The 15,737-nt window shown below is 44.6% G+C and overlaps 1 protein-coding gene across 1 annotated transcript in view; it reads right to left on the reverse strand.

Annotated features, from left to right (window-relative positions):
* Window positions 1–366: 366 nt before the first annotated feature.
* The window catches only part of stag1a (STAG1 cohesin complex component a), a 33,431-nt gene continuing 18,060 nt past the window's right edge, over window positions 367–15,737 (reverse strand). The window contains exons 2-32 of the mRNA XM_058616028.1: window positions 12,804–13,017; window positions 12,138–12,258; window positions 11,906–12,061; window positions 11,711–11,807; window positions 11,498–11,574; window positions 10,564–10,768; window positions 10,308–10,459; window positions 10,120–10,193; window positions 9,912–10,035; window positions 9,711–9,809; window positions 9,500–9,579; window positions 9,308–9,415; window positions 9,068–9,182; window positions 8,492–8,609; window positions 8,283–8,386; window positions 7,900–7,992; window positions 7,259–7,552; window positions 6,740–6,810; window positions 5,935–6,103; window positions 5,079–5,171; window positions 4,815–4,989; window positions 4,569–4,708; window positions 4,372–4,473; window positions 4,128–4,276; window positions 3,913–4,041; window positions 3,616–3,818; window positions 3,336–3,507; window positions 3,117–3,233; window positions 2,658–2,772; window positions 2,476–2,556; window positions 367–2,051 (exon numbers count right to left, since the gene is read on the reverse strand). Of these exons, the coding sequence (XP_058472011.1) occupies window positions 2,028–2,051; window positions 2,476–2,556; window positions 2,658–2,772; window positions 3,117–3,233; window positions 3,336–3,507; window positions 3,616–3,818; window positions 3,913–4,041; window positions 4,128–4,276; window positions 4,372–4,473; window positions 4,569–4,708; window positions 4,815–4,989; window positions 5,079–5,171; window positions 5,935–6,103; window positions 6,740–6,810; window positions 7,259–7,552; window positions 7,900–7,992; window positions 8,283–8,386; window positions 8,492–8,609; window positions 9,068–9,182; window positions 9,308–9,415; window positions 9,500–9,579; window positions 9,711–9,809; window positions 9,912–10,035; window positions 10,120–10,193; window positions 10,308–10,459; window positions 10,564–10,768; window positions 11,498–11,574; window positions 11,711–11,807; window positions 11,906–12,061; window positions 12,138–12,258; window positions 12,804–12,832 (3,786 nt within the window). The 5' untranslated portion in view covers window positions 12,833–13,017 and the 3' untranslated portion in view covers window positions 367–2,027. The remainder of the gene's footprint in view (window positions 2,052–2,475; window positions 2,557–2,657; window positions 2,773–3,116; window positions 3,234–3,335; window positions 3,508–3,615; window positions 3,819–3,912; window positions 4,042–4,127; window positions 4,277–4,371; window positions 4,474–4,568; window positions 4,709–4,814; window positions 4,990–5,078; window positions 5,172–5,934; window positions 6,104–6,739; window positions 6,811–7,258; window positions 7,553–7,899; window positions 7,993–8,282; window positions 8,387–8,491; window positions 8,610–9,067; window positions 9,183–9,307; window positions 9,416–9,499; window positions 9,580–9,710; window positions 9,810–9,911; window positions 10,036–10,119; window positions 10,194–10,307; window positions 10,460–10,563; window positions 10,769–11,497; window positions 11,575–11,710; window positions 11,808–11,905; window positions 12,062–12,137; window positions 12,259–12,803; window positions 13,018–15,737) is intronic.

Consider the following 15,737-nt stretch of genomic DNA (forward strand, 5'->3'; position numbering starts at 1 on the left):
AAGCAGAAGCACATGTTGTGCTTTCAAAGTGAAGAGTTAATTTAAAGTGTTTGGATAACGTGGACAGCTGTTTTTGTTTTGGCCCAATGTGTTGGCATTGGGCAGCCAAGGCCATAATTTATAAATCTGTGAGAAAATCAAGTTGTGCATAAAATGAAAAGCATAAGACAAATTGGCAATAAAACGATGAGAAATGCAGCTCCGTTTAGCTTGCAGTGTAATGAAAGGGTTAAACTAAAGCCACAGGTTGTGCAACGTCAAAATGACGCAAGCTGACTGCAACCATACGCTTCGAAAGATCCCGTTATGAAAGCGGAGATACAACAAAGATGCAAATGTTTAAAGTTCTACACAAACGCTGGTCCATAAATTGAATACAGATTTTATTTTATTAATAAAAAGGATTTAGGTTAAACGAAAAAAACAAAAACAAAACTGGCTTTTAGAGCACTTTAGGGGCAACCGATGTCAACTGCACTGCAGAAAAGATCCAATTGTCTCCGACACTCGGGGACGACTGACGAGCCAGTCGACGAGGAGAAGTAAATGAACGGATCAACCAACGGTGAGTGGAAATATGGCGGGGCACATTCAAAACACATTCAAACGAACCTGTCAGACACAAAAGATCCATCACTGCACTGGATATGAACAATAACGACAACCAATCTTCAACGTCAATACTGTTTGCAGGTGTAAAAAAAAAAACAAAAAGAAAAATGTAAGTAACTTGATTGGAGTTGAACAAAACCGAACACAATCTGCTGTAAGACTGAACTGCGAAATGATTATGGTCAGACCATTACAGTGCTTTAAACAGCTGGTATCCCACAGCAACACTCTGAGCTTGGTAACCATGAGATATGAGTTACAGGTGTGGGGGGGGGGGCGGGGCGGGGGGCTGGAATACGCTGTAAATATGTAGGCCACAATTTGGCAACGAACGAGATACATATAGAAGAAAAAAGCTGTACAAACATCAGACAAAAACAAACACACTTGATTTAAAACTTTAGTACTAAAGCTACAGAATTCAAAATATGTTTATCCTTTTTTTTTATGAACTTTTTTACTTCAAAAAAGCCATTATTCAGAATGTGTGTGCATGTGTGTGTGTGTGCAGAACAAAAACGTGAGAGAGAGGGGGCGGGGCTTCTCTCCGAGGTCAGTCAGGGGCGCGGCGTCGCCACCCAATGACCAGACTGGCTTCGCTTTGACAACACACGACGGTTACATCACTTCCTGCGGGTCAGACTGTAGCTGCTGACCCCTGCGTGTGTGTGTGCAGCTACTCAACCATCAACACCCACACCGTATACACACACACACACATCACCACCACGCACGAGGACTCAGATGATGAACAGAGGGAGGAGGAGTTGGGGGGGGGGGGGGGCGGGCAGTGGATGATAATAAGAGCAAAGGTACAGAACATTTAGAAGTGAGAATCCCCTCGATATTGAAATTTTTAACCAGACAGATCCACACGAGACACCAAGAGAAAGTGGGTGCGGGGACTGTACAGAGTGCGATGTCGCTCTGTGCCGCCGATCGTGGAAGGAAAACAAACAACTGTACATGTGTTGAACAGAGAACCATAAAAACTGCCAAGTGCTCAGTGGCAGTGGCTGCAGAGTCGGCCCAAAGCGCCTTCAGAGCTACCGCTAATAAGAGCTAAACCAACAGGCTGAGGAGGAGGAGGAGGAGGAGGAGGAGGAATAGAAGGAAGCGATGGACGAGCGGGGGGTGAGTGAGAACGTGAGCAACCTCCGGCCCGACTGATAAAACAGAGCAGATGCTCGCTTAATGCGTCCAAGGTGAGATCCAGCCACTGCGGGATCCGTCAGTTAGATCCGCTTGGCAAACGTTCCTTCCGTCGTGTCTTACAGAAAAGAGAAAGAGTACTTCAACAAATTGTGTTTTCTTCTTCTTCTGAAGAGTTTGGCTGGCAGGAGATCTGGCGATCAGACGTCCAACCCCACCCCTCATCTGTTTACTCTGGATTCGGATCCCGGCCTCTTTCTGGATCAGAACATGGGCATGGTGAATCCCTGGAACAACAGAGAACAGACGGCGTCAGGGGGAGAGGAAATATCTCTCACCGTAAGGCAGGAAAAAATGTGTAGTTTTTTTAAATCACCACTAGAGGGCACCAAAGACAACAACGTCTGAATGAACATAAGATGGCTTTAAAGTGTGACCTCTCAGTGTCGGCTGAACCTCTTCTACCTCACACATGCTCCAGATGTTGTGAGTGACGGAACAATAGATTATGTGACTGATCTCAAAGCTCGGGTGCTTCGTCCTGAGAGAGGAGACTCTGCTCTCCATGGCTTTACAGCGTGGTATAAACTATACAACATGTGTAAAACATATACTGTCCTTCTAATGTTTTAGGCTTAAATGATTCCGATTATATTATACTATTAACTAGTTAATCTCTTTCGCTATTACGTGTAATTGTTAAATTCTTACCGACTCATCCTCAATCATTGCTGCAGAGTCAAAAAAGTCCGGTCTTAATTCCGCTCTTTCACGTCTGTTCCTCGAAGGCGGCTAGAAAAAAAAAAAAAAAAAAAATTTGTAGAGTTATTAAAAAAGGAGATTTACTTTTTTTATAAATAAAATAAATGTTCCACAGGGTCCTTTTCACTGACCAGGTCGATCACCATCGTATCCTCAAACTCCTCGTTCATGTCCTCGAGTTGACCCCGCGATGACATCATCACGTCCTCGAAGATGGGCTCTGCGTCGTCCTCCATTAACCCGCGCCTAGAGAGCAGTGGGCTGAGGTTTATTATTTCGTCTCGCGAGCAAAAACACGAGACTGCAAGTGACCTTCGGTTACGATTTCAAGAACATACGAGAGATAGGTGACGTTCATTATTTTCTGGAAATGTACAAAACTGACCAAGTGGAAAAGGGTTGAAGGCAATGCTAAAAAAAAAAACCCACACAAGATACCCAACACGTGTTGTGTTATGCTTAGGTAATCTATCACAGGATAACATCCAAGGCAACGACAATGGTATATTATTAAATGAATACTTCAAGCAGATTCTACATTCTGTGTGTAACCCCAATAATGAGGAAGTAAAACCAAAGGAAGCCCATACACAGTCTGCCGGACGCCCTGATTGCTGCGTGACTTGATGTAGCTCATGCTTGTCCGGTCCTTCCGGTTCACCTCCTCCATCTTCTGCTGTCCTAGCCACGACATCTGCATCTGAGGACTTGAGGACATAAAGATGGTAAAAAATATTAAATTGTGTGTGTGTGTGTGTGTGTGTGTGTGTGAGTAGAAAAAGATGAAGGTCGGACGCGAATGAACTCACTTGTGTACGTAGTCGTTCTCCGATCCGGGTTCCGAGTCCGGGTCTGGCATGTGTTCTGCCGGTCTGTTCTCTCTGAGCACGGTCGAGGTGAGCTGCGGAGTCTGCAGCGCCCCTGGTGTCTGTAAGGTGTCGTTGCGCAACAGCCACGAGCCCTCCACACTACTACTCTCCTCTGGAAGTGGACAACACATGGAGAAAGTGGAGTCATGTAACACGGTGGACGCACTGTGCAGTAAAACGCCCACAGAAAAAGAAGAATAATGATTTCCATTCCACTTACCCTCGATGCGTTTCTTGTGTAGCGGCGGTCGACCCTTCTTGCTGCGAACCGAGCCGGTCTTGCTGCTGGAGCCCGACGTGACGGACATGTGGTCCTCGTCTCCTCCCGTCAGAAGGCTGTTCCTGTAGGAGATGAGCGGCAGCCACACGTCCTCCCGACGCTCCGACATCGACTCCGACATGAACTTCTCCAGGTACGAGTGGCTGAAAGGACACCCGGCAGAGTTTTTTTTAATTGAATTACAAGACGGGGAATGATAATGAATTAACACATGCGAGTAATGCAGCGGGTGCTTACACCGTCTTTTTGTCTTGGCGAATCAGTTTGGACGAGAATTCGCTCAGGACCTCCAGGAAGGCCAGGTTGATGGGAGGAAACTCTGGTCCTCGAGGATTCTGGTATTTAAACGCAAACTCTATACCGTCCCTGATGAATGGGTTGAAAAATATTAACATCAAGTGACATTAAACAGTTTTAAGTGTATCTCTCGAGTGTCTGCTCGCGGCTCTCACTTGTGCAGCGTGGCCACGGCCTCTCTGGTCTTGATCTGATCGAGGCCGAAGGTGAGAGCGAAGCGGCGGGCCAGCTCCTTGATGCCGCTCACGTGAGACGATGTTCGGTCCAGATTGGGGCCCTGATCCTGCAGCAGCTCGTTGAAGAGCTGAAACACACACACACACACACAGGACAAGGACAGTGAGCGCTCGTGCACATTAAGAACACGGTGAGACAAACCTGTATGTGTGAGCGTCTTACCTGCTGCAGACTGAGGATGAGCGTCTTGGCGCAGAGAATCTTGTCCGTCTGTCGGGTTTTACTCAGCGTCTCCTTGATGATGTCGCCGTAATCATTGTAATACTGGGACACGGGCAGAGAAAATATCTTAATATCTCGACTGAAGATGTTTCTCAATCAAAACCGGACTGCGACTGGAATTATTTGTGAGCGCAAACCTTCATGTAGTGTTTGAATATGTCGGCAGCGGCAGGCATGTCCACGATGTCGTAGATGATGAGTTTGCAGAACGCTGCGAGCAGGTTTCTCCTCTTGTGCAGAGCCTCGATCTTGTTGGCCTCGTCCTCTTCGTCTCCCTCTGCAGGCGAGCGCACAGAAAAATTATAAATATGAATGAAACCACGTGTAAAACGGTTATTTTTCCTCTCTTTCTTTCTTTCTTTCGCTCTCTCTCTCTGTCTCACCCATGCTCTGGCTCTCGTCATCCTGGTCGATGAAGACGTGGTCCAGGACGAAGGTGAGCAGCTCGTTCTGCAGAGTGCTGTCCGGGTTGAAGACGAGCGGCTGGAGGCCTTCTCTGCCGCCGGACGTCAGCTGGTGGCTGAAGATCATCAGCAGGTCGCAGAGGAGCATGAACGCCTGAGCAGGAGACGAGAGCGGCGCGTGAATGTTTACGTCCAGTCAATGTCAAACCACACACACAAAAAAATCTCCCTTTTGGTTGTTACCTGCTCTTTGACTGGGGTGTTCACATTGGACAGGCACTGCTGGCACACGGCTAAAAAAGACTTCACCACTCTCCTCAGCGCCAGAAGATCGTCCTGCACCAGATGTCACAAATAATAAATCAATAGTAAACGGCAGCACCGGTCGGACTTAATGTGTGAGGACACAGGGGAGGGGGAAAGATGAAGGCACACGATCCACTGTGGCGATCCCCAAAGGGAGAAGCCGAAACTTCACTGAAGCACAACTGGACACGAGAGACTCGTTAACTGCTCATTGTGTTTGGTTGCTTTTTTATTCTCCACCCGTTTTTGAGCATCATTCAAATATTAATTATCCATAACCTAACAGAGTCCTAAGTGACTAATTAAATAAATGAGTTTGGAAAGGAGGAGGACCCAGATGTCAGTAGCACAGGGGTGTCAAAACAATAGATAGTCAAAATGACATGTCACAACATTTCAAAGTAAAGGTGTTTGTTTTGATACGGAATGATGTGCACTTCACAATAAAACATATTTATGATGCAAAATAAATCTTAATGATTAAATTAATCTAAAAAAACAACTGTGATTTAAACATCAAACAAGCTTATATATATATATATATATATGTGTATATATATATATATATAGAGAGAGAGACTGGAGACTGATTAGAGACTGGAGACTGATTAGATTTAAGTCCCTGGATGGGGGGGGGGGGGGTAAGTATCCCGTCTGACGGTGAGGTGGATTTCCAAAGCCTCTGTCCCTCTGGGTCAACGCTGTGCTCACAACAAGCCCATAAAACAGAGATAAACCTGGGATTTGAGTGTGTGTGGAGTTAAAGCCCTCGTCAGTGAGTGAAATCCAGCACCTTGCTGGGAGCTCCCTCTGTGATCTTCACCAGCTGCCACAGGATGGAGTAGTGGGAGCACTGCAAGGCCTGGACGGCTATCTGCTCTGGCATGGAGCCCTGCTCGATGCCCGCCTTCAGCAGCCGGTAACAGTTCCCGAATAAATCCCACCGCGTCAGGTCGTGGGCACTGATGAGGAAAAGAGAGAGGAAGACAAATCATCACTCACTCATCTTCTACCTCTTTATCCTCCGCATGAATGTCACAAGGGGTGGAAACAGGTGCCAATCCCAGCTGACATAGGGTGAAAGGCCTATGGACAGATCCTAGTCCATTATTTAAATCATCAAGTTTATTAAGTGGAAGTTTTTATTGAGTGTTGCCACACGGCACTTTGATTCACTGTGGTTGTTTTAAAGTACTCTTTAAAGCACTTTATTAACCTAGTTCTTTCTCACCCTAGTTTGTGTCTTTCCTTTCTTTCCCCTCTCTCTCTCTCTGTGTCCTCATCTTGCAGGTTGCAGGATCCAGATCCAGTTTTTCAAAGGCTATTATTTTCTTCTGTCTCTACCTCATCTCGCTCTTGTCCTTTCTCCCCCCCCAATCTGTCCCCGACCTCTCCCCTGTCCCCCATTTTTCCTTACACCCCAACCTGTCTTGGCACATTGCCGCACATCTTTGAGAGTCCAGTTCTGTCAGAGATTTCTTTTTTTTCTCTCCACTGATGCCTAATTTTTTTATTGAATTAATTTAATTCAACAATTTATAATCAGTGTTAAACACAAAGTTACTAACAAAACCCTCAAAAACGTAAGTGTTACGTACTTGTGGAAAGCTGTGAGTCTTTTGAGAGTTGTTAAAACATTGTAGATGTCGTCGTCGTCTGCCTCCTCGGCCTGTGGAGTAAAAGACACGTGTTAAAGAGCGTAACGAGCATCATCACCACAACCACAAACAAACACACGCACGCACAAGTTTAAGTTTAGTGAATCTGTGTGGGCTACGACGTTATGTTAAGTTCAACGTTCATGGGTGAAATGGAGGCAGAAATGATGTGTCTACAACCCAACGATTAGAACTCATGGAAGAAATAAAGTCATTTTCAAACACAGACAATGTTTGTGTACTTCAATGTTTGAGAAAAAATCAAAGACATTTAATCTGACAACCACAATCTTTCAGTTCCTTAATTCCACAAATTCATATTTCCACACAACTATCACGTTATTATCTAATGATCGAAGGAGAGAAAACAAGTTTTGTTGTACAGGCACCATTTAAACCTTTATTTATATATTCTAGGACACGCCTCCTTCAAAATAATGAACCTCCTCCTCCTCATACCTCCTGCAGCAGCTCCTCCACTGAGTGCGTAAACCGGTCGGTCATCTCGTCGATGAGCTGCGAGCGGGCGATGTCCACGCGGTTCATGATGGTGTACTCTTCCGAGCAGAGGATGCTGTAGGTCTTGCTGCACGCCTCCAGCACGTCCGGCTCAATGTGCTTCTCCACCACCAGGCGGATCTGCTTCAGCAGAGCGTCCAGGTGCTTCTCCATGCGCCCGGCGCTGTACACGTCCAGGTCAAAGAACTGGGGGATCTGCAGCAGGTTCGCTACTTTCTCCGAGTCCGCTTGATACTGTGGAACAAAGACAGAGAGAGAGAGAGACAAAGAAGATTTACGGCACGGGGACAGATGTGCGGAGGGAGTTAAGAAGCAGATAGGCCCATCAATCAGCTCTAGATGCTTTGTTCATGTTAATCAGTTGGATACAAGTGTTTATTTCATTTTAATTATTTAGCCGGCACACTTGTCTTGACTGGCGTATATTCAATAACACTTCTAGAGCTACAATGCAAAGCAACACCTCGATCGATTATTTCGACAAACAGATCAGTCTCCCACGAGCTCATCAATCAGTGACCGTTTCTGGCCCCGTGCCTGCACTCTACAGTATATGCTCGAGTGTTTGGGTCAAGTCTTACCTTGGACAAAAGCATAGGCAGAGCCATGATGTAATGCTCCGTCAGTTTGTTCTTATCATCGATCTGGGTCTTCCGCTCCTTCGCCGTCAGCACCTGGACAAACAAACACAAACGGTGTAAGGTTATCTGTGCACGGGGAACATTTGCTATCTCACCGGTGAGAGAGTAGCCTAGAATGATGTAAAACCATATATGTTTAATGCATTCTAGAGTTCACATACACCCAGTTGTGCCGTGAATCAATAAAATTGGCTGCTACTTGTGTCAGAATCGGAGAGATACGGAGTTGACTTTAAACCAGTGTCAAATTTAGACATTAGACAACAATAAAAGACCTGAACAGAGAAGTATTGTGCCAGATTTCCCTTATATAGTTGACCTACCCGTTTGCCCGTGCCCCTGCCAACAGGTGGGTGCGCCTCGGCCGCCTGTCGGATGGTGCAGACCATCAGCTCTATCAGCGCGCTCTCCTGTCTGTCCGACAACACTGAGGGAACAACGACACGAGTAAAAGACGGAGTGAATAAGAGGGAGTAAAAGACAAAGTCTATTCAATGAGACCACAGAGAGAGAGAGAGAGACAGTGTCCTACCCTCTTCGCCCTGCACTGGCTCCTCCAACAGAAGCTCAGTCATACACTCCCAGTCTTTCAACAGCTCCTGAGAGCTTTCCCACAGTGAGTCCACAAGGTAGGCTGCGTGCTCATGGAGCTAAACACACACACACACACACACACAAAAAAGATTCAGTACATGAGTTTGTTGTGTTTTGGAGGAACGGAGTCAAAGTTTAAAGCCGGAATCAATTCAAATACAATCGTGATTTGTCTAGAGAAGTACAGCAAACGTCTAACGCAACGTCTTGTTTGTTATGATGTAATGCACAGGTGTCAAACTCAAGGCCCGGGGGCCACATTCGGCCCGCCATGCAATTGCATTCGGCCCGCAACATAATGTCTTTCCTGCTTTTTTTCCCACTGACTCACCGATTACCTCGCCAGTAAAATAAATGGACAATGGAAAATCATTTGTTCTGAACTTTTAGGGATTTGACCTCAACTGGCCCTTGACTTGGACACAGTTTTTATTATCAGCCCCCTCTGTAATTGTAATTAACACCCCCGATGTCATGTGTCTGCAGCCGATGAAAATAATAAACTTGCTTTTACCTCACTCTCCAAAAAGAAGAGCACCAGCATGCGGATGAGATTTCCATTAGGACTGCTCCTCCCTCTGCGCTTCGCCAGCGCCTCTTCTGCCTGTGGGTCATGGCGACTGAACAACCTGATATAGAGACACAGAGAGAGTTTGAGAAATCACATTCAAACACCACATGTAAGGAGGTCAAATGACATTTAATATGCATGCTGCTCGGAACTCTACAGGTGGACGCGTGACAATCAACTCACTTTCTGTGCAGGAATTCTCCAGCGGCGACAGCCACTGGCCGGTGGGCGGAGTAGACCAGGTGATAAACATTCTCACAGTCCTCATTGGACAAGGCGTCTTCACTGCCCCTGCAACAACACGAGTTATCAATGGCTCAAAATAAAGAATTTTTGTTTGCTTTCAAAAGCAGAAACGGTAGAAAAGCGACTCACTGAAGGATGAGCGTAACCAGCCGGATGGCCTCCACAGCGACGTCGTACTCCTTGTCCAGTGTCATGGAAACGATGCGGTCCTGTCAAAACAAACACAATCTCTGAAATCAGAAAAGACAAGATACGACCAGACGTGTTTTGTTTTTTTTCTCTCTCCTTCTTTAAAACACATCTTGAGTTATATTTTCACTCCTTTATTCGCGGGTATTACCTTGAAGCGATTGGTGAAAAGCTCTAGTTTGGGGAACAGCTCTCGGTTTGTGTACAGGTTCTGCAGAGCCTTCAGGCACTTGAGACGCACCTCTCCTTGCTGGGAAATGTGAGAGACGATTAAATCTAAGCCTGGCTTCATGTGTTTGTGCGGGGGGGGGGGGGGGGGAAACCCGACAATGTTGTTCGACTGTGCACTCACCCTGTCGTGTAATGTCCAACCCACATATTTCAGGTAACTGTCGTTAAGAAAAGCATCGCTGTACATTTTCATCCACACGCCGATCTCTTCGATGCAGATGGCTCGGATCTCTGCAATCGCGTCCCTGTCGAGTAAAGGAAACAGGCAGAAAACAGCATTATAATCATGATTTTAGGGTATGAATGAACAGAGGCAGTCGAACGCGTACCTGTAGCGATGCACGAAGATTCCCTTGAAGATGGAGTTCATCATATTCTCTATTTCATCTTGGTTTTCCTGAAGCTGTTGAGGGGAAAACAAACACGTTTTGCAAATATTTTAATACTTAAACAAAATGACGTTGGCTTCTTTGCTTGTAAATGTCGTTTAGTTCAATAGTCGAGTTGTTATTTCCACCTCCTTCCTTTTCTGTAGCAGCAGTTCCAGCTTCTCGTTGGCCCGTTTGCCGGCGATCTTGTTCCTCTCGGCCTCGTACTGTCTCTGGGTATTGTCTTGGTGAATACTGAGGTTCAGGGCCACGTTGACCAGCGCCGTCATCAGCTTCATCGCTACGCACACGGACACGTACAATACACACGTGAGGCTGAAACATCTACACAATAAGCGTACGATGAATGAAGCTAAATAAGGATTTAAAGCAGGGCGGCGTCACCTGCTAACGTGGAGGTGTGTCTGAAGGCCCGAACTTGGGAGTCGGACAAGCCGGTGAGGAGGGAGATGACCGTGTCCATCATGTACTCGTCGTAGATGATGCTGTACTGACACTGGCGAATCAAAACGCTGATGAACTCGCAGAAGTTGTAGCGGAACTTCTTCCACAATGGCCCCGGCATGGTGAGAGGATAATCTCCGCTGTCCTGTTGACAAAAAAAACAAAAAACAAAAAGAGATGAAGTAAAACGAATCACCCGTGTGTCAAATTTGATTTTTAGTCTCTCGGCTGGAAAATATAGTGTTTTCAATAAAAATCTCTCCACTGTTTACTTCAGTGTCACAGTTGCTTCGTAGAAAATCTGCTTTCTATTTAAAAAAAAAATGCCCCCCCCACAATCTGACCTTTAAGGTTCTGATTAAAGACAAGGTGCGGCAAGAACCGTAAAAGGGATTTTGTAGCATGAGGAACACAAGTGCATTTTTTTTGTAACATGGACTCTGTGTCTAATTATGGCTGCGTGTTGTGATTTCCTAAAAAAAAAAGCCACTTTCATCTTTAAATCCACTACTATTGGTTTGTGAATCTCTGCTCTGCTTCTGTGAGAAACCTCAATTAATGCAGGGATAAGATAATAGAAATAGATGCAAATTCAAAACACCCAAAAGTGAATATCCCCCTTTTCCATATAATCAATTCAGACTTTAAAAATAACAAGCTGCACATAAAATAAACATGAAAGTGCTGAATCCCTTTGAAGCCTTTATTAGTCCTAAGGAGGATTTAGTCCTGCTGTGACGAGAACACAAGGTACACAGCATCTTCACAAGGACTATATATATATATATATATGTATACATACATACATATGTATGTATATAGATCGCTAGTTAACTACATTTATCCATCTCTACCCAGTGACAGTGACATTTACCTCGTCAAACTCCTCAGTCATCTTACGGATGATCTCGGCATTCTGCATGTTCCTGAACATCTCAATCCGCACAGTGCCTGGTTACACAGTGAGCAGTAAATAAGATACAATAAGATATAGATATATACATAAATATATATGAATATAAAGACGTGTTAAGTCAGCAGAATAAAAAAAAACAGAGCTCCGTGGCTACAGTTTGAGTGAACACACCTTTGCACCCCGAGCACTGGATGAAGAAGTTGATGAGGTCTAGCAGGGCCAAGTCTCTGTCCTGTTTGTACGACTCGATCCACTCGTCCACCACAGACTGCGCACACATGCAGGGAGCAGCAGTGAGTATTCTACAAAGTTACAAACGCATATAACCGTCCGTTTGAACAAAAACACTGTTGATCGTCCACTGACCTGCATGGCGCTCTTGCCCAGTTTGACCACCTCAAACAGAGTGACGGGGTCACCGCCGTCGCCGTTGTGTTGGGCCACTCCATTGGCTTTCCCTCGCCCTCTGGCGAGTGTCCCCGCTTTGTCCGCCGGTGACTTTCGAGGCTTCTTATTGGCCGACTGTGAGGAGACAAATGCACACGTGTGTACACGTTCTCTTACATTCGCACAATATCCTCATCGTGCAGTCTCATACCTGGGCTTGTTTCCCAGGCCTCCCTCTCTTCTTTTTCCCTTTCGCCTCAGGGTCTTCAATCTCACTCAAGCTCATACTTAAGCCCACCGCGTCTGTCGCCCCAGACTCGTTGGACGAGTCCCTGAGAAAAGGGAACACCAAACACGTGCGACTCTTGAGGCTTTTATTCATCCGCCGAGCAAACTGAGTGTTCCTTTGCAAAGTGAACTAAAAGTGGAACTAAAAGCATGAAAGAAACCTCCAAACGGTATATGGTACATGGAGGGATTCACAACAAGAATAACTATAACTCTACTGAACTATATATATATCTATATATTATATATAATTTATGTTAAGTATACAATAGTCTAGCAGTAGACTAACAAATAACACTTTTATGAGATTAGGGCTGAACGATTTTGAATAAATATCTAATTGTGATTATTTTAAATGAAATTGCGATCGCGGTATCAAAGGGAATGGTCATTTTTACATAATTATACTCACTTTCATTTGAACCACATGTTTAAAAGGACTACTGTGTCATATGATGTGTATAGATCAGGACAATATTTAATTTAAAACGGTAATTTGACACACATTGCGTCTCTTGCAGTAGGCCGCATTGCAATTTTGATAAAATGTCGATAATTATATAATGAGATTCAGAGGTGTTTCACTCACTGTAGGACGGGGAGCTCCGAGGTGATCATCCTGGTTGGGCGGGGAGGTGGTGAAGTGTGCGAACGTGTTTACGTGTGTCCTCACGGCCGGGGTGTGTTTCCGGACCAAAAGAGGGAAGTACGAGAAGGCCGGTGTGTTGGAGGAAAGGACAGGAACGGCGGGGAGGAGAACCTCCAGGATGGACTACACGCGGGTACTTAATGCTCTTCAGCTCCTGGAGAGAAAACAACCACAACAACAGAGAATAAGAGAAAACTAGAATTAAAACATGCATAACAAATCCATCTTGTAAGATGTACTGATGATAAAGAGCTTCATTTCACCTTCGTACACCAACACACACGTGGCACTTTGTATAGGAATCATAGTGACATCAGATCAGAGTGTCACAAGTGTCAAAGAAGCAGAGGAAGCGCTCAATCTTTCACTCTGATGGAAGTGTGGAGGAGAAAATGGGGAGAGGAGGACACCAACTGGCCATTTTGAGAACTACAACAGCAAAATATTAAGGGGACGTGAAGGGGAGGACTGGCTCATAGGAGGAGTGTTGTTGACAAAATGATTTCAGCACCATGCTGGCTTTTTAAACTGCGTGACAGTCTATCAGTTTGGTACAGTCATGCACAAAACGTCATATTCTGTCAGATACAGCACCGACACATCAAAAGACAAAGTGCTAAAGACTCAATCAAAGAAGTAATTAACAAGAAAGACTAAGAAAAACAGACTTAAGTGGAGAAAACTGCGATATAAGCAAGAAAAATATTCACCCAAACTGTAAAAAGTCCCAGAAAGTCCACATTCATTCATAAAACAATCCCAGAATGCCTTGCAGCCAGAATAATTATGATAATTTTAACAGAATAATTAGGTCAATTTTTTTTCTAGACATCCGGGCCGGAGAATTATTTTAACTACAACACGTCAGGTGTAAAGATCAACTATTGACCTGTTTATATGCTAATTAGAGCAGAGTTTAAGCAATGCCACTCTTCACCACAAGGGGCAGTATGATCCACAAAGTCCTCAGTCAAAAGTTGAACTTCAAACTGCTTAACTGGGTTTTAAACTGGGAAAAGTGGGATGGGAAAAATCAGCCGGCGCTCATTTACACCACGGCTCAGTTTGAGTCACGTTTTTGTTCAATTAAAAACGGGTTTCAGGGTGGATTGTTTCCCCAGAGTGTGTGTGAGTGTATGCATGTGTGTTTGAAAGTAGGTCTGGGCAACAGTAGGGGGCAGGCTAAGAGAGTGTGTATTTAAATACTGACTTCCACACAGTGTTTGTACTGAGGAACAGCAGGGGCAAGAGAGCCCTGTGTTTCAGACACACACACACACTGAGTGAGACATAGTGAAAACCAGCTGTTACAAGCACTGGCTTTCTTTTAAAACCCCTGTAATCCCAAACGACGTTTAGACAAATTGATGCATATTTGATCAAATCTGAAGTTGATCAAATATGAACAAGTGTTAATGGCTCAGATTTTACCAGCTCCTGAGCGTCTGATTGATTTTGGTACTTGATATTCATAACGCACAGGTATTAAAACCTACAAATGGTTGGAGAGGGCTAATAAGGCTGCACAGGCTGTATGAGGGGAATATTAATGCTGACAATACATGCACAATCATTAAGAATAACACAAATGTTCAAATGTTCAATCACAAATTGCCACAAACTCCCTGGCTAATTTAAGATGTTTTTTTTAAAGGTGGGTGCCACATTTTGAGAGTTATTTAATAAAATGGGAGTGGGATGAAAATGTGAAAAACTTAATACAGAACACGTTCAATCTCGGAACAGTATACGGGAAGTCTAGGACAGACTCATTTCCTCACAGCAAAGTCTGCACAAGCTCAGGGGCACACACACAAAACTGGAGAGTCTGGAGAAAGTGCCCTGTGGAACAAACAAACAAACAAAAAAAAGACACTGAAGGTAAACAATGTGATTGCAGGGATTCGTGGGAAATCGCCGAGGGTCTGAGCAGAAATATTCTAATAAAATAAACGACGAAGACGGGCAAAGAACACATGAAGAGAGAGTGAACGTAGTGATAACTGAGACTGACCGAAGATGCGGACGTTAATGAGGCGTCAGCTCATTCTGTCTGCTCTCTAATCGCGTCAAGTGGTTTTTAATTTGCACGCTAATCAAAGGAAAACATTTTAACGTCATTCGGAGAAGCAGCTGGGGAGGGAAAGGGATGGAGACGCACCACAAACAAACACAGCTTCCGTTAGAACTGAATGAAGTTACAGTGCGTTAACGTTTTGGGTTATTGTCATTTTGTCTGGTTCTGTTTGGTCTTTGTGAACAAAAACAACGTAACGTTATAAGTATGTCACATACCCTCTCGGGCAATACTACAAGATCTGACCGAGGGATCATTTGTGAATATGCACCAGTTTGCAGTTGTCTTGCTTTACTAGCACAATGTTGCGCTGCTACCTGTTACGTCACTGGGCGAAACGAGACCTAAAAACTGCTAGACTGACAAATAAAGAGATTGTTCAATTAATAAAGAATTACTAACTTAATCGCAGATGATTGTGATACTTTTTTCAATGATTAAAGCAAGCTTTTTCTCATTGTTCAATTACTTAAATAGGAATGTTTTGTAGGTTCTTTGAAACATATAACGAAAAAAAAAATCACTAAAACTGAATAATTTTGGTTTGTGGACAGAACAAGACATCTTTAGTTGCAGCCCTCTTTATTTTTAAAATAAAAAGTGACACACTGCAGTTTTCACAAGAAGCAATAATAGCAGTTGTGCAGCCTAGATGACTGACAGCAGACAGAGGGAGCAGAATTTGCCCTGATTATGTATAATTTCACTACTGCCCCACCTGCTGACTCCCTCTCTACTGTGAGAAGCCACCTCCTCCTTCACCACGACCCCGCTAGACTTCACACACTGATATATCG

Source organism: Solea solea, chromosome 18 (genome assembly GCF_958295425.1).
Source record: "Solea solea chromosome 18, fSolSol10.1, whole genome shotgun sequence".
Classification (NCBI taxonomy): domain Eukaryota; kingdom Metazoa; phylum Chordata; class Actinopteri; order Pleuronectiformes; family Soleidae; genus Solea; species Solea solea.